Raw genomic sequence first — 17,521 nt, 5'->3', positions numbered from 1 at the left:
ATTTAGCCTTTACTCCTTCCTGTCCCCAGCTGACCCTCTGAGAAGTCGTCTGTGCTTCTCCATAAACACAGTCTGACCTCAGGAGCCAATCTTCCCTTTCTGCCCCCACAGACCTCCACAGTCAGTGATGGCAGACACAGAGAATAAAGAGGTGGCCAGGATCACATTTGTCTTCGAGACCATCTGTTCTGTGAACTGTGAGCTCTACTTCATGGTGGTATGTTCTCCTTTCTTTGCTGGTTGTGGGGCTCTCACAGGAGGTCTATATTTCCCCCGCCCTCCCCCACTGGCCCTGTGGGCAGTCAAGATAACACACATCTAGCTTGTAGTGAATCCACAGAGGAAAAGCCCAGAATCAAAGGGGTGTCACAGGGGCTTTTTCTTTTTCTTTTTTTGTTTTGATGCCACAAAGGTTTGAACCCACAACCCTGAGCTTGATAGGTAGATACACTACAACCTTAAGCCATGCCCCCAGCCCTTTTATGCTTTTGTTATTTATTTATTTATTTATGGTGCTGGGGTTTGAACTCAGAGCCTCGTATTTGTCAGACTAGGGCTCTATCATGAGCTACATCTTCAGCCGTTGTTATTTTTCTTTTATGGTCAAGGCTGATGCTCTACCACTTAAGCCATACCTCCACTTCCAGCATTTTGCTGGTTAATGGGAGATAAGAATCCCTCAGATTTATTTGCCCGGTGGTATGGATTTGAACCTCGATTGTCAGATGTCGGCCTCCTGCATCTAGGAATTACAGGCAGTGCTGGGTGCTTTTGATATTTTTTAAATAAGGTTTTTCTTTTTCTTGGGCTGGATCTCCATCCTCCTATTTATGCTGCCCGTACAGCTGGGGTGACAGGCATGCACCACTAGCAGGATACCCAGGTTTTAACTGGTTGAGATGGAATCTCATTCACGTTCTGCCAGACTGACCACAAGCCATGAGCCTTCTGATCATTACCAGTATTGGTGTAAGCCCCTGTCCCCACTAACATAAGTTCTGAACTTGGATCTGCCCAATGTAAAGGCCTGTGGGATGGCAGCAGTGTGGGCTCATCTCCTCCTTCAGCCCTCCTGCCTTACCCATTGGTCTGTCCTGGCTTCAGGGTGTGAACTCTAGGACTAACACTCCTGTGGAGACCTGGAAAGGTTCCAAAGGCAAACAGTCCTACACCTACACCATTGAGGAGAACGCCACCATGAGCTTCACCTGGGCCTTCCAGAGGACCACGCTTCATGAGACAGTGAGTCCCTTCCCTTCCCAGGCTCCAGCTCCTGGAAGACACTGCCCAAACCCAGGAGGCTTTCTCGCAGGAGCTCATGGGTGAGGAGTCAGAAAGACCTTCAGGAATCAAGGAGAGACTTGCTCATGCAGCCCTCTGAGGATCATCTCATCTAACTGACTTCCAGGGAGGATGGTACTGGGTACCTTCAATTAACTGTCTGTCCTTACAGTCCTTACCTCCTGCTATTTGGAATAACAACTCCAGTTTTCTTAACTCGCAGTGGTATGGGTTTAATGCAGAAAACTTAGAAAATACAAATAAGTAGAAGGAAGATCTGTTAATTAACATCTGGAGTATTTTCTTCTGTCTAGTCTCTCCTCTCTCTCAATCTCTCTCTCACCCCTTCCTCCCTCCCCCATCTCCCTTTCCCTCCCCTTTTCCTTCTCCTTCTCCTTTGCCTCTCCCTCATTCTTTCCCTTTCTTCTCCCTCTCTTTTCCCCTCTCTTTCCTCTCCCTCTGTCTTATTCTCTTCCTTCCCTCTTTGTTCTTTGAGATAAGGTCTCACTATGTAGCCTAAGCTGGCTTTAAACTGCAATCCTCCTGCCTTCCAAGCACTGGGATTACAGGTGTGTATCATCTGGCTTGGCCTTAGCTGATATTTTGCTACAAAACATGGATTTCTTTCTTTTTTTTCTTCTATAGGTAAAGACCTCCTTTTTTATTTAACAGTATCTACTGTACATTTCCTCCATGGTACTTAATCTCTTCATACATAACAAAATGGGACAGCCTTATTTTAAAATGACCCCAAAATGCACATAAAGAACCACTGTTTTTTAATTGTTATATAAAGGTGATGTACAGAGGAGTTACAGTTGCATAAGTCAGATAAAGAGTACATTTAATTTTTTTGGGGGGGGGTCCAGTTGTGGGGCCTGAACTCTGGGCCCTGGGCGCTGTCCCTCAGCTCTTCAGCTCAAGACTAGCGCTCTACCACTTGAGCCGCAGCGCCACTTCCGGCTTTTTTCTTTTTGCTTATGTGGTGCTGAGGAATCGAACCCAGGGCCTCAGGTATGCAAGGCAAGTGCTCTACCACTGAGCCACCTTCCCAGCCCCCGTACATTTCATTTTGAACAATGTCAGCCCTTCCCTCACTCTCTCCCAGTTCCCGCCCTGTTCTCCCTCCTGTTCCCACCCACAGGTTGTATAGTTCATCTTCAATATAGTGTCTAGTGAGCAGTACGGCTGCATTTGTTCACCATTTATTCTACCCTTTTTGTCTCCCCCCCCACGTTTACCCTCCCAAAGACAGATACACAAATAAGACACCAAAAAAAACCCCCAAAAACATCAACAAAGAAAAAAAAACCTCTTGTTTCTGTTTCCTGGAGTTCATTTTGATAAATATTATTTTCTGTGATCAGATGCACATGTGCATTGAGCCTTTGTGATTCTCTCCTAAGAACCTCCTCCTTTGGTCGGTCTCTGTGTGAATGCCCAGAGACCTGTATAATTTACCATGTCCAAGTATTTTTTTTTCATTTCTGTCTTTGATTTTTTTTTTTTTTACCGTCCAGTGTACTCACTTGTAGAGTTATAGGCACCTACCACAAATGAGGGAAACGATGCAACCTATGTTTCTCTGTGTCAGGCTTACTTTGCCTAATATAATTTTTTCCTAATGGATGGTACAATATCATTCTTTCTGATGGATCCGTAGAATTCCATTGTGTACGGATACCATTGTGTATATATACCACATTGTCTTGATCCATTCATCCTCTGAGGGACATCTGGGCTGATTCCATATCTTGATGATGGTAAATAATGAAGATACACTGTTAAGTAGTGAAAAGAAAAGGATGCTTCCAAGACTTTTCCTCAAGTGTCATAGGATAAAATATGAAGTATTTTGCTATTTCCATTTTTGGTGCTGTCTTGAGCCTCCACTCTCTCCCCTCCTCTTTCCTTGTCTCTAGGGTAGAAAGTACACCAATGATGTTGCCAAGATCTACTCCATCAATGTCACCAATGTCATGGGTGGGGTGGCTTCCTACTGCCGCCCCTGCGCCCTTGAAGCCTCGGACCTGGGCTCTTCCTGCACTGCTTGTCCTGCTGGCTACTACATCGATAGAGACTCTGGAACCTGCCACTCCTGCCCGCCTAATACAATCCTGAAAGCCCACCAGCCTTATGGTGTCCAAGCCTGTGTGCCTTGTGGTCCAGGCACCAAGAGCAATAAGGTGCCAGCAGTCTACCTTTCATCCTAATCTTGGTTGGATGGCCTTGGAGGCTTCTCAGATGGACTAGATAGGTCGTCTTGAAGGGCTGAGAGCCAATTGTGTCCCCAGTACACACTCCGGCTGGAGTCCTGGAGGAGTATGACTGATGGGTTCTAAGCTGCAGGGCTTGATTTCCCTCAGTCATGGACAAAGTGGCATCTTCAGTTGAGAGCAAGGGAAGAGATAACCAATTTGTCCACAGGATAATTTGGCACTCATGCAGAGACCTGAAGGAATAAAAGAGTCTATGGCTGAATTAGCCTAGCCCAATCGAGCCTGTTATCATTTAGGAAGGCAGCGGCCCAGTCTTTGCTGGGGTGTACAGTTAACTTGTATGGTTGTCTCTACCTAGTGCCTTCTTGGCTTCATAAGCATAGAAATTCTTCTCAGAGCCACGTCCCAGTGGCTCATGCCTATAATCCTAGTGTCTCAGGAGGCTGAGATTTGAGCATCATGGTTCAAAGCCAGCCCCGGTAGAAAAGCCCATGAAATTCTTATCTCTGATTAACCATCAAAAAGATGGAAGTGGGGATGTGGCTCAAATGGTAGAGCACCAGCCTTGAGGTTAAAATCTAACCAAGAGAGGCCCTAAGTTCACTCTCTCCCTCTCCCTCCCTCCACCCCCTCTCTTCTCCAATGTGGTACAACAGTACCGCTGCCCCCATATAGTTTCTGCATCCAAGAAAGCATGCATGAGTAAAAGTCTTACTGATCACAACTACATAGAGATGTGTCCATAAGACATCGTTTGTATACTACTCTGCAAGCATTGCTTGGATTCAAAATAAGGGCAATGATTTCACCCACCACTAACCACCTCTTTTGGTAGTGTGGACTTATGATACAGCCTTCCCTTGCGCTCCCTCTGCTGCTGTGGGGAGGAATTGCAAGGGGTATGGTTGCTGTCCAAATTGGAACTCTATAGCAGAGCAAGAAACTGATTTCAGAGTTCATAGTCCTACCACTTCCTCCTCCTTTCCTTCTCTTCCCTCCCTTCTTCCCTCCCTCCCTCCCTTCCTTTCTCCCTCTCCCTCCCCCCCTCTCTTTTGTCAGTTATAGAGCTTGAACTCAGGACTGGGGTACTGTCCCTGAGCTCTTTTGTTCAAGGCTACTGCTCTGAGCCACAGTGCTACTTCTGGTTTTCTGGTGGTTAATTGGAAATAAGAGTCTCTTGGACTTTTCTACCTGTGCTGGCTTTGAACCACCATTCTTAGATCTCAGCTCCTGAGTAGCTAGGATTACAGGAATAAGCCACTGGCACCTGACAATCCTTGTCACCAGTGCCTGGCCAAGCGGAAATTTTTAAAGATGAAAATAATGAATAACAAGAGTAGTGTTAGTGCAAGGTTGACCAGACAGTGACTAGTCAGATGTCCTTGCAAAGAGACTTTTTGTATAAGGTTGTGGTGACCTCTGAAAGCTGGTGGTTCTAGAAGAATGCTTCAAGGTAGCCACTGCAGACAGTCATGCACAGATGGTGTAACTCTCCCTTACATCTTCTATGTGCCAAGAATTGAATGGCAAGATACACATAAATCCTTTTTCTATCTCTTTTTTTTTTTTTTTTGGTCCGGTCGTGGGGCCTGAACTCTGGGCCTGGGCGCTGTCCCTCAGCTCTTCAGCTCAAGGCTAGCGCTCTACCACTTGAGCCACAGCGCCACTTCCGGCTTTTTTCTTTTTGCTTATGTGGTGCTGAGGAATCGAACCCAGGGCCTCAGGCATGCAAGGCAAGCGCTCTACCACTGAGCCAACTTCCCAGCCCCTTTCTATCTCTTTTAATGTCTACCTCCAATCATTTCTCCTCCTTCAGCGCCCTTGGGCTGCATTAGGCTGGGGCGGGGGAGGGGGAATGTGTACTGCCTGTTGCAGCCCCTGGAGATCCCCTTTAGCTCCTCAACAACGCCCCCTATAGCCTCTTGATGCTCCCTGCAGCTATCTGGCCTGACCTGCTTCCTCTCCCCCCCTTAGATCCACTCTCTTTGCTACAATGACTGCACCTTCTCACGTACCACCCCGTCCAGGATTTTCAACTACAACTTTTCGGCCTTGGCAAGCACTGCCTTTCTGGCTGGAGGGCCAAGTTTCACTTCAAAAGGGCTTAAATACTTCCATCATTTTACCCTGAGTCTCTGTGGACACCAGGTAAGGGATTCAAGGAAGGTGTGAGAATTGCAGAGGAGAAGCTAATGGATCAGAAGCTAGACCCCAACCTAGAGGAAAAGATACAATGGCTGCAGGCAAGAGGGAAGGAGGAAGTTAAAGGGTTTTAAAATAATAACTCTCCCTGTAAGATTAACTCCTGTGGATGATAAGCGTTTGGGTAAATAGCAATGTTTGTTTATTTATTTCTTGTTATCATAAAGATGATACATAGAGGGGTTATAGCTTCATAAGTCAGATAATGAGTTCATTCTTTTTGGACAGTGTTAACCTCTCCCTTTGCTCTCTTATAGTCTTGCCTGACCTTTCTTTCCCCTCAAAATGAGGACAATTTACACATCCCAAGCATGCTCAAATTGGTTGTCAGCATTTCACATTTTAGATTTCCAGATTAGAGATGCTCAACTGTAAAGTCTATTAAAACAATCTGCAAAACTATTAACATGAGGCAGAGCCATGTGCTGTTACCACACCTGTAGTCTCAGCTACTCAGGAGGCAGAGGTTTCTTGAGACTGTCTAAAAAAAAAAAAAAGGCTATAAGTGAGCCTCCAGTGTCCAGCTGTGTCTTGGTTTTAGGGAGTAAGAAGTAGTGATCACTGAAGGATGAGAGGAAGCCCCAGAAGGACACTTGGTGAATTGGGAGATAGGTAAAGGTGGAGAATTAGGGGATGGTGGTGGTTTTGGTTTTGGTTTTGCCAGTCCTGGGATTTGAACTCAGGGCCGGGGTGCTGTCCCTGAACTTCTTTTGCTTGAGGCTAGCACTCTTAACACTTGAACCACAGCTCCACTTCTGGCTTCTTTGGTAATTTATTGGAGGTAAGGGTCTCACAGACTTTCCTGCCTAGTTGGCTTTGAACTACTTTGAACTGATCTCAGCTAGGACTACAGATATTAACCACTGGCACTTAGTTTGGATGGTGGAGTTTTGTTTTTGTTTTTTGTTTTGGTTGTGGCTCCTTTGTTCTTTTCAGAAATGCTTACTACATATGATCACAGTACAGATCCTAAGAGGACCAAAGAACTGTGATGCACGGTGTTCTTGTTGCTCTGGGGTTTATTGACTTTGTACAATCTAGAGAAAAGCTGAGAGATAGTGATTTGTAATAATGTTTGTAATAAAATCTTGTACCATTGAAAATGTCATGTTCTCAAGCTTTTGAGACTATGGGCCCGGGAAGGGCCTGCCCTGTCAAGGGCACCAGAGTTTTGCTCTCCTGGGTATATTTTTAACTCCTCAATAATGTGACTTGATCCCCCATCCCCCAAAAAAAGAAGAAAAAAGAAAATATTGGGCTTTGCATAGCAACCAAGTTATACATTAATATTCTATGAACCTAATGCCTAAGGTTCTCGAAGGAACATTATCTCAATATATTCTCTTTTTTTGGGGGGGGAAGCTTGATACTTGGGCTTGAACTCAGAGCCTGCAACTCTCAGTTTGCTTGCTTGGCTTGCTGGCTGGCACTCTTGAGCCATACCTCTAGCCCTTATTTTCTTTATTACAAAAGCCCAAGGGCACAAAGCTCTGGTTCAATCTCCAGCCCAAGGAAAAAAATCTGAATTCCTACCATCTTCCAGACCTCTACATAGTGAGGTTATTCATGATTGGAGAAGAACCTACTTCTTTTTCTCAATATATTTTTTTCTTTAAAAATGGAAGGGAGGGGGAGGGGCTGTGGTATAGTTCAGTGTTAGAGTGTTGGTCTAGCATACACAAGCCTCTGGGTTCTCTGTTCCCAGCACCTCTCCCCAGAAAAGTTCATCAGTTAAAACATATAATAAAGGCTGGGAATGTGGCTTAGTGGTAGAGTGCTTGCCTCGCATACATGAAGCCCTGAGTTTGATTCCTCAGTACCACATATACAGAAAAAAGCCAGAAGAGGTGCTTTGGCTCAACTGGTAGAGTGCTATCCTTGAGCAAAAGAAGCTCAGGGATAGTGCCCAGGCCCAGAGTTCAAGCCCCAGGACTGGCAAAAACAACCACCACCACCACCACCACAAAAATAAACCAATAAAGCCGAGCACCTATGGGTCATGCCTCATAATCCTAGCTTCTTAGGAGGCTGAGATCTGAAGATCCTGGTTTGAAGCCAGCTTGGGCAGAAAATCTATGAGACTCTTTATTTCTGGCTAATGAGCAAAAAGTCAGAAGTGGAGCTGGCTTAAATTGTAGATAGTGATTTGTAATAACATTTGTAGTAAAACCTTATAAAATTGAAAGTGTCATGTTCTTGAGTAACAGCTTTAAACGTCTTCTTTTAGGTTAAGGGAGCCAGGTGCTGATGGCTCACAACTGCAATCCTAGCTACTCAGGAGGAAGAGGTCTGGTTATGGGGTGTGACTGAACCACTAGGTGTCTCTGTCTAGAAAGTGATAGAGACATGCCTGATAGAAGGCCAGCACTGAGGGACACACTGAAGGAACATGAGCTTGGCTAGATGTTCATATAAATTGTACAGGCTTCTGGAATCCATTTACATGTTTCTGTTTCTGTCTAGAAAACAGACTCAAGGAAGGCCTCTTAACTTGTGTGCTGGCTGTTTAGAGCTCCAAATCAGTTGGTACCATTATAAACCTGCTCATATAGGGCTCCCAGGTGACTTCAAGAAAATAAAATGGGGGCTGGGAAGGTGGCTCAGTGGTAGAGCACTTGCTTTGCATGTATGAGGCCCTGGGTTCAATTCCTCAGCACCACATAAGCAAAAAGAAAAAAGCTGGAAGTGGTGCTGTGGCTCAAGTGGTAGAGCGCTAGCCTTGAGCTGAAGAGCTGAGGGACAGTGCCCAGGCCCAGAGTACAGGCCACACGACCAGACCCCCTAAAAAAAAAAAAGAAAGAAAAGAAAATGGGGCTGGGAATGTGGCTTAGTGTTAAAGTGCTTGCCTGGCATGCATGAAGCCCTGAGTTTGATTCCACATAAACAGAAAAGGCTAGAAGTGGTGCTATGAAGAAAGAAAAGAAAGAAAGAAAGAAGGAAAGAAAAAAAGAAAGGAAGGAAGGAAGGAAAGGAAAGAAAAAGAAAGAAAGGAAGAAAAGAAAGAGGGGAAAAAAGAAAAGGAAAGAAAATGCTGGAGACCTCTGGGCCAGAGTCCCCAAAACTAGGACATATTGACATTATTTTCTGTGTGTGTGTGTGTGTGTGTGTGTGTGTGTGTGTGTGCCCTGTGAGCCTTGAACTCAGGGCCTAGGCTTTTTTGCTCCAAGCTAGCATTCTACCACTTGAGCCACAGTTCCACTTCCAGCTTTTTTTTTTGCTGCTTAATTGGAACTAAGAGTCTTATGGACTTTTCTGCCCAGACTGACTATGAATAACCATCCTTAGATCTCAGCCTCTGAGCAGCTAGGATTATAGGTATGAGCCACCACACCTTAACCTCCCTACTTCCTTTTTTAAAGTCTGTTTTACCATAGACCTGTGATGAATCATTCTACTGCAACATAGCATTGAAAGTGTGAACTTTCAGATGGGGATGAGGAGGGGGACTCAAAAAACACTCCCTAGTCCTTTTGAGAATTTCTCTGTAACCATTGCCATTTGTCTACATCCACCCCCCCAGGGGAAGAAAATGTCTGTGTGCACTGACAATGTCACTGACCTCCGGGTCCCTGAGGGCGAGTCAGGTTTTTCTAAGTCTATCACGGCCTACATCTGCCAGGCAGTCATCATCCCCCCAGAGGTGACAGGTTACAAAGCGGGGGTGTCCTCACAGCCCGTCAGCCTTGCTGATCGACTTGTTGGTGAGTAACCAGGCATGTGAGGTTGTGTGTGTGTGAGATATACATAGTCCCATGGGAGGGGCCTAGCATCCTGACCTTTGTCTGCTAAGTGTCCCTGGGAGCTCTGATAAAGCTTTGGTATATGAGCCAAAGCTTTTGGCTCAAGTGTTTGGTTTTTTTTTTTTTTTTTAAGTGGGGAAGGAGGTTGGAGGTAGAGTGCTAGCCAATGAGCCAAAAGCATCAGATAGTGAGTTCAAGTCACAGTCTTGGACCAAAAAGACAGTTGTTTTCATGAGCCACTTGGGGGTTGTGATAAGGTGAAGTCCGGCAGGGAAATGGATAGAGATAGAAGAAATCATGTTGAGCAAGGTAAGCCAAGAGCAAAGAGACAAACAGCGCATGGTCTCCCTGATAAGTGGATGTTAAATTCAAAATGTAAGGTGATATGACAAAATTAACAAGACTTAAGAAACAAAGGACTTCCACTCATCTGGTTGAATCATTACTAAATAACCCCATACTGCTGATCACATGTATGGTATATATGTGCACACCGGAGGGAAACCAGGACGATGACACAGAACTAGAGGAAATCGGGGAAAAACATACAACAGCGAGACCCATCAGCTGCACTGGACATTGATCAAAATGAACTAAGCAACTCAATGGCAGCGATGGGAGGGAGGGAACAAGTGGGAAAGAGGGAACAGCTGGTTCTAATGCAAAACAAAAGAAATGTACATATCACCCCATGTGGAAGAAATAACTGTATCGCAAAGCTCATAGAACTCATAAATGTTATAGACATGATAGACAATTTGCCCCATGAAAGTTAGAATGTGTGTGTGACTTTAACTTTAAGCATCACTATCCCACAATACTGTGAAATTTGGGAAATCATGTAATCACTTAATCACAATAAAGAATTTGGAAAAAAAAAGATGAAGTCAGCTGAATGTTTATAGGTATTGAAAGCATCCAAGTGGCTTCCAGCTAATGCTACCAGTGAGAACTAATTAGGAATGCTTAATTTGGCAGGTGTGTCAACAGACTTGACTGTGGACGGAATCACCTCCCCAGCTGAACTTTTCCACCCAGAGACCTCAGGAATACCAGATGTGATCTTCTTTTTCAGGTGGGGAGAGGCTAGTTGACTAATGCTTTTGCCCAATTTCTTTTGAATCCCCTCCCTCTCCAGCCACCAACCTACCTGACCAAGCCAGACATGTGAGGTCTAGCAGATCTACCCAGTTATGAGAATACATGCTGGTTGTTCCTTCATCCTGGCTTCTTGGGTATTATTGGAACAGTTCTTCCCTGAAGGCAGAGAGAAATACCAGCAAAATCTGCAGGAGATAATCCCATCTAGCCTAGGCTCCAGTATATACTAGCCTTATCTTCTCTAGGCCAGTGTATTTCTCCTTTGACTAGGTCTATTGACCAAGCTCTATGGGCTCCCTATGTGTTAGGCTGGAGGCCAAGTCCAAACTTGCCTGATGAAGGAATCATCCCATCTTGATGTCATTTAATGGTGCTCCACTAACATGGTAGAGTAGCTCCCTTCCCCATGGGGAACTGGCTTTGTCTGCAGGTCCAATGATGTGACCCAGTCCTGCAGTTCTGGAAGATCATCCACCATCCGAGTCAGATGCAATCCACTGAAAACTGTCCCTGGAACTCTGTCACTACCAAGGTAATCCCTACAAGGAAGCATGACAAATGCCACCATCTCCCTTCCTTGAATTCACTCCATCTCAACAGGCAGGGATTGCTGAGACAGAGCAGAAGAGAAAACCCCATGTCTAGGGTTGCAGACATGGTCCCAACCCCTCAATCATCAAAAGGCAAGAATGGGGCAGGAGGAAGAGTTTCTGTTACCTCCTGGCCCCTGGCCGTTATGGTGACAGCTGCGTAGCATAGTGACTAACGGCTATCTGTGAGAGCCACATTATTACTTCGTGAGGTTATTACATTTCTTATCTTTTCCAGGCCTCCTATTTCTTATATATAAAACGAGCATATTAAGTCCCTGTAGGCAATTGTTTTGAAGATTCAATGAAACAATGAGACTTTAGGACTTCTCTTGAAGTCTTGCCATTATTAATATTAGGAACAAGTTGGGGCTGGGAAGGTGGCTCAGTGGTAGAGTGCTTGCCTTGCATGCCCTGGGTTCAATTCCTCAGCACCACATAAGCAGAAAGAAAAAAGCCAGAAGTGGTGCTGTGGCTCAAGTGGTAGAGTGCTAGCCTTGAGCTGAAGAGCTGAGGAACAGCTCCCAGGCCTGGAGTTCAGGCCCCACGACCAGACCCAAAAAAAAAAAAAAAAAGCGGTTGCCTATGTCCTGGGTTTAATCCTCAGTACCAAAAAAAAAAAAATTAGGAACAAGTTATGATCCTAAGAATCTCTCTGCAACCAGAAGATCCAATCTGAGCCAGAAGCCAGTGGCTAACATGTGGAATCCTAGCTACTTATGAGGTTGAGATCTGAGAATCATGGTTTGAAGCCATCCTCAACAGACAAATTCAGGAGACTCCAATTAACTTGCAAAAAGATGTGGCTCAAGAGGTAGAGCACCAGTCTTGAGCAGAAAAGACCAAGTTAGAGAATAAGGCCCTGAGTTCCAGCCCCAGGACACTACTCTCTTCCTTTCTCTTCACATAACATCAAGTAATATCTTGATGAGCACTTATTGCTTAAGGAGCACAGTTTAGAAATTTTTTCTCTGAAACCATTGATTGGGGATCTGCGAAGTAAAGCAGGACATCTTGATTAGCCAGGCCTCTGCCGCATTCCTATAATTTTAGCACTTGGGAGACCAAAGAAGGAGAATCTCAAGTTTGAAGACAGCCTGAGCTACATAATGAGACCCTGTCTCCAAAAAAATAGGCCGGGGGTCTTGACCCAGCCATAGCGTTGGAGTATAAAATTATTGTCCTTGCTGTTGGAAACATGAAAGTACAAAGCATATATCCATACCTGAATGCTCTCTTACCCCCAGTCCTTACCAAGGACGCTATATTGAAGTGACTATTGTAGCCAGGCAATGGTAGTTCATGCCTGTAATCTTAGCTGCTTAGGAGGCTGAAATCTAAGAACTGGAAGTCAAAGCTAGTCCAGGCAAGAAAGTGTGTGACACTCTGATCTCCAATGAACCACCAAAAACCCAGAAGTGGAACTGTGGCTCAAATGGTAGAGCTACTTTAAGTGAAAAAGCTAAGGAGTAGTACACCCAGGGCCTAAGTTCAAACCCCAGCATCAACATAAAATAATAAAAGTAGCTATTTAAAATGTCACGTATCAGGGCTGAGAAGGTAGCTCAGTGGTAAAGCGCTTGCCTTGCATGCATGAGGCCATAAGTTCGATTCCTCAGCACCACATAAGCAGGAAAAAAAAGCCGGAAGTGGTGCTATGGCTCAAGTGGTAGTGTGCTAGCCTTGAGCTGAAGAGCTGAGGGACAGCACCCAGGCCCAGAGTTCAGGCCCCAGAACCGGACCCCCCCAAAAAAAATAAAATAAAATGTCACATATCAACCAGGCACTGCTGACTCATACCTGTAATCCTAGCTACTCAGGGAGGCTGAGATCTGAGAATCATGATTCAAAACCAGCTCAGGCAGGAAAGTCCATGAGACTCTCATCTCCAATTAACTATCTAAAAACTAGAAGTAAAGCTGTGGCTCAAAGGGGTAGAGTGTTAGCCTTGACAAAAAAACCAAAAAACTCAGGGACCCTGAGTTCAAGCCCCAGAACTGGTAAAAATAAAAATAAAGTCACATATCCATGAGTTCTGAGGATTGCAGTTCAAAACAAGCCCAGTCAGGAAAGTCTGTGAGATTCTTATCTTCAATGAACCACCAAAAAGCTGAAAGTGAATCTGTAACTCAGCTGGTAGAGTGTTAGCCTTGAACAAAAAAACTCAGGGACAGCACGCAGGACCTGAGTTCAAAACCCAGTACCAGCACCAAAAAAAAAATAAAAAGTCACATCCCCATGGGAAGGCCCTCTGAGGGGCTCAGGCACTTCATGTTAGCTGCAACCTGTCATCAGCAGAACATAGGCAGAAAATGGGGAGCCCAGTGGAGGTTGAAAGGCCTCACCTGTAGTTGGTAGGACCCAGGTGGTGAGAGAAGATGAACAAGGCAAGGGCTGAATCCACCAGCTCTTCCTCACCAGTCGAGTGAATGCGAGTCAGCTCAGATCTCCTTTCTGCTTTGCTAGCACGTGCTCAGATGGGACCTGTGATGGCTGTAACTTCCACTTCCTATGGGAGAGTGTGGCTGCTTGTCCGCTCTGCTCAACCGCCGACTACCATACCTTCCTTAGCAGCTGTGTGGCTGGGATCCAGGTAGGCTGCCCTCTGATCGGGGACATCGGAGGAGAGAAGGGAACAGGAGGTCTGAGATCCTTGTTTTTCTCCCTGACAGAAGACGACGTATGTGTGGAGAGAACCAAAGATATGTGCTGGTGGTATCTCCTTGCCAGAGCAGAGGGTCACCATCTGTAAAACAATAGATTTCTGGCTGAAAGTGGGCATCTCCGCAGGCACCTGTACTGCCATCCTGCTCACCGTGTTGACCTGCTACTTTTGGAAAAAGAATCAAAAGTACATGCTGGGATGCTGGAGTTTGAAGATGGGCAGGGTTGGGGCACTGAGCAGGGAAATCATCTTAGTGTATCGGTTAGTGGGCATTTGATCTAGAGTTGATCCCAGAGCCTATAAATGCAGACAAACACTTGTAAAGTCAATTCCCTGGGATACACCTTGGTTATGCTGACTCCTGAACAGGGATGGTACAATGTGGCCGTCTATAAATGGCTACTTGATTCTCAAGAGAAAAGCCAAGAATGGCCGGTGTCATTGGCTCATGTCTGTCATCCTCGCTACTCAGGATGCTGAAATCTGAGGATTGTGGTTCAAAACCAGTCTGGGCAAGAAAGCCTGTGAGATTCTTCAATTAACCACCAAAAATGCCAGAAACCGAATTGTGGCTCAGTGGTAGAATGCTAGTCTTGAGCAAAAAAATCTCATGGACAGTGGGTGCTCAGGCCCTGAGTTCAAGCCCTGGAATCAACACACACACACACACACACACACACACATGAAGTATGTCCTTGAGCTGGAGATATTTGTTCAGCAGAAGAACACTTGCCTAGCTTGGAAAAGACCCTGTATTCAAAGATCTTCCCTGTAACAAAAACAGAATATCCTTTCCCATGTTATATACTGAACAAATAATGTGTCATTATAATATATCTATTGAGCTTTACAATCATAGAAACAGCCAATCTGTGTGTGTACCAGTCCTGGGGCTTGAACTCAGGGACTGGGTGCTGCTCAGGGACAGCCCTTGAGCCACACTTTCACTTCCAGCTTTTTGGTGCTTAATGGGAGATAAGAGTCTCATGGACTTTCTTGCCTGGGCTGGCTTCAGACTACAATCTCAGATCTCGGCCTTCTGAATAGCTAGGATTACACACGTGAGCCATGGGTGCCCAGCATGAAACAGCCTATCTTAAAGAAAAGCGATCACTTAAACTTGGAGCCAAGAGCTCTTCTCTTACTCCAGCTATGAACCAGGTATTTTTCTGTCCTTCAGATTCCTTTCCCAAGACATGAGAATATCTGCTTAGAGTTCAACCTCTCTCTGCCTTTCCTTCTTGCTCCTATATTCTGGTGTCATGTCTTTCGCATCCTCTCATTCCACAGACTAGAATACAAGTACTCCAAACTGGTGATGAACACGACCCTCAAGGACTGTGACCTGCCAGCAGCTGACAGCTGCGCCATCATGGAGGGCGAGGATGCAGAAGACGACCTCATCTTTACCAGCAAGAAGTCACTCTTTGGGAAGATCAAATCATTCACCTCCAAGGTAGATAGCCAGAGCATTGAGGTCAGCCCCGGAGGGCTGGACAAGACACCACTCCTAGGCACTTGCAGACCTGTAATTATGCTGCCTTTAACTCCTCACACTATTCTGTCCCCCACCTGGAAATCCTGCCTTCTACCTTCTCGTGTTCACCCCAGTCCTTTCTCCTGGGGTCCTAGTCTACTCTTGACCCAGCTCCTCTCCCAGCATGCACTCGAGTTGGTGAATTGTTTGAACCTTTTTAACTTCCAAAGTGTTGAACCATCCATGATTGTAAGAATCATTCCCCCTCAACCCTTCTTCAGTTCTTTTCTTTTGGGGGGGGGGGGTTGGATGATGGACAAAAGATGGTCTCTAGGAACATGTGATGGGCTAAGGCTCTCCTTTGACCAGTGGAGGGCGCTGTCTCCTTGGTGTCTGGACCCAGACCCAAGAAGATGAGTCATAGGGTAGTCTAAACTGCTCACCACTGAGCATTTCAGAGCTGGGAGGGTTGGCTCCAAGTGGGTGGGTGAGTTGAGTATGAAGCCCATAAATACAACACAGACACCACTGTCTCTGGGCACGGGGCCAGCAGAGAGGCCTGGAGGGCTGCTGCAGCCAAGAACGCACACCTGACTACTGCTGGGAGCCAATCATCCAAACAGGTGTGGGTGGGGAGCATGGAGAGAGGGAGGAGCAGACAGAAGGGTGAGTGAAGAAAGAATGGTAGCTAGGTGTTCTGATGACTGAATCTGTTCCCTTTGTGCTGACCGTGTTGCCAGGTTGACTCCCTTGGCCTCCTTAGATCTTTATTTATGTTCTTCATCCTTGGAAGAAGAGTTTGCTTGGGGAACTTCCTCAGTCTACCTAGGTCTTCTAGAACCCAGCAAAGATGCAAAGCAGGCTGCCAGGCACCTGTGGCTGTAATGCTACTTAGGAGGCTGAGATGTGAGGATTGAGGTTCGAGGCCAGCCCAGGCAGAAATGTCTGTGAGACTCTTATCTTCATTTCACCAGCAGAGTGCAGATGTGGAGCTGTGACTTGGTAGAGTAGGTGGGCAGGGCCCAGGCTCTGAGTTCAATCCCCAGTACTGGGGACTGGGGAAGGTGAGGGTGGGGAGACAAAAGAGGAGGCAGGAGGGAAATACACACACACACACAGAGCAGTTTGATTTGGTTTTGTGCCTGAGTTTGAACTCAGCGCCTAGGAGCTGTCCTTGAGCTTTATTGTTCAAGTTTAACACTGTACCACTTGAGCCACGGCTCCATTTCCAGCTTTTTGGTGGTTAGAGATTAAGAGTCTCAAAGACTTTTCTGCCCAGATCTCTTCAAACCAGATCTCAATTCAGACCTCAGCCTCCTGAGAAGCTAGGATTACAGGTGCTCCAACAGGGTTTTGTTTTGTGAATGATTTTTCTTATTCTCTGCGCTTGAAAGGAGCTATCTCATTTCAATATTTCCACAAAACCACTGAAAGTTCTTTAAGGGTTCCTTCTGTCACCTGTTATCCGTTTCTCTTCTTTGTCCCCCTAAACTTGTCCCTGCACAGCAGCCAGTTCCTGTCCCCATCTCTCTTTCAGAGGACTCCTGATGGATTTGATTCAGTGCCACTGAAGACATCTTCAGGAGGCCCAGACATGGACCTGTGAGAGGCGCTCCAGCCGCCTCGCCTTGGCACATTCCCTGGCAAGCCTGTGACGACTTGGGTGCCAGCATCTCACAATACCCGCTGCTGGAAATCTCTTCATTGTGGCCTTATCAGAAGATGTTTGAAGTTCAGATCTTGTTTTTTTATATACATATATAGAGAGAGTCCCCAAACCTTTTCTGCTTGCCTCAAATCTGCCAAATATACCCACACTTTGTTTGTATATGATTCCCTTGCTTGCATTTTGTTTCCTAACTGGTCCAGCTGCCAAAGCCACAGCCTCACTTGCGCATTTGGTTTAGTTTAGTTTATGGGTTTTTAAAAATCTGTTTATTTGGTTTTAGATCAAGTTTCTCTATGTAGCCCAGGTTGGCCTCCAACTTGTTATCCTCCACCTTCTACCTCCCAAGTGCTGAGATTACAGATGAGCCCAGACTACCCATAATTGTTATGGTTCTGGAGTTTAAAAATATGTCTTTTTAAATAAAGAAATTATTTCTTAGCCAGTGGCTCATACCTGTAATCCTAGCTACTCAGGAGACTGATCTAAAGGTCGAGGTTCAAAGTCAGCCTGGGCAGAAAAGTTTGTGAGACTCTCATCTCCAACTAACCATCAAAGAGCTGGAAAAGGACCTATGGCT

The 17,521-nt window shown here is 45.7% G+C and overlaps 1 protein-coding gene across 1 annotated transcript in view; it reads left to right on the top strand.

The window, feature by feature from the left end:
• Kiaa1324 (KIAA1324 ortholog) overlaps positions 1 to 17,103 on the top strand; it is a 47,234-nt gene extending 30,131 nt beyond the window's left edge. Inside the window, exons 10-20 of the mRNA XM_013031856.1 lie at positions 112 to 217; positions 1,105 to 1,242; positions 3,204 to 3,467; positions 5,475 to 5,648; positions 9,223 to 9,403; positions 10,421 to 10,517; positions 10,974 to 11,075; positions 13,600 to 13,726; positions 13,806 to 13,984; positions 15,089 to 15,254; positions 16,813 to 17,103. Coding sequence (XP_012887310.1) covers positions 112 to 217; positions 1,105 to 1,242; positions 3,204 to 3,467; positions 5,475 to 5,648; positions 9,223 to 9,403; positions 10,421 to 10,517; positions 10,974 to 11,075; positions 13,600 to 13,726; positions 13,806 to 13,984; positions 15,089 to 15,254; positions 16,813 to 16,881 — 1,603 coding nt within the window. The 3' untranslated portion in view covers positions 16,882 to 17,103. The remainder of the gene's footprint in view (positions 1 to 111; positions 218 to 1,104; positions 1,243 to 3,203; positions 3,468 to 5,474; positions 5,649 to 9,222; positions 9,404 to 10,420; positions 10,518 to 10,973; positions 11,076 to 13,599; positions 13,727 to 13,805; positions 13,985 to 15,088; positions 15,255 to 16,812) is intronic.
• The last annotated feature ends 418 nt before the right edge of the window (positions 17,104 to 17,521 follow it).

The sequence above is a fragment of the Dipodomys ordii genome, unplaced genomic scaffold, assembly GCF_000151885.1.
Source record: "Dipodomys ordii isolate 6190 unplaced genomic scaffold, Dord_2.0 Scaffold146, whole genome shotgun sequence".
In the NCBI taxonomy this organism is placed as follows: Eukaryota; Metazoa; Chordata; class Mammalia; order Rodentia; family Heteromyidae; genus Dipodomys; species Dipodomys ordii.
This window is presented reverse-complemented; position numbering and strand designations above follow the sequence as displayed.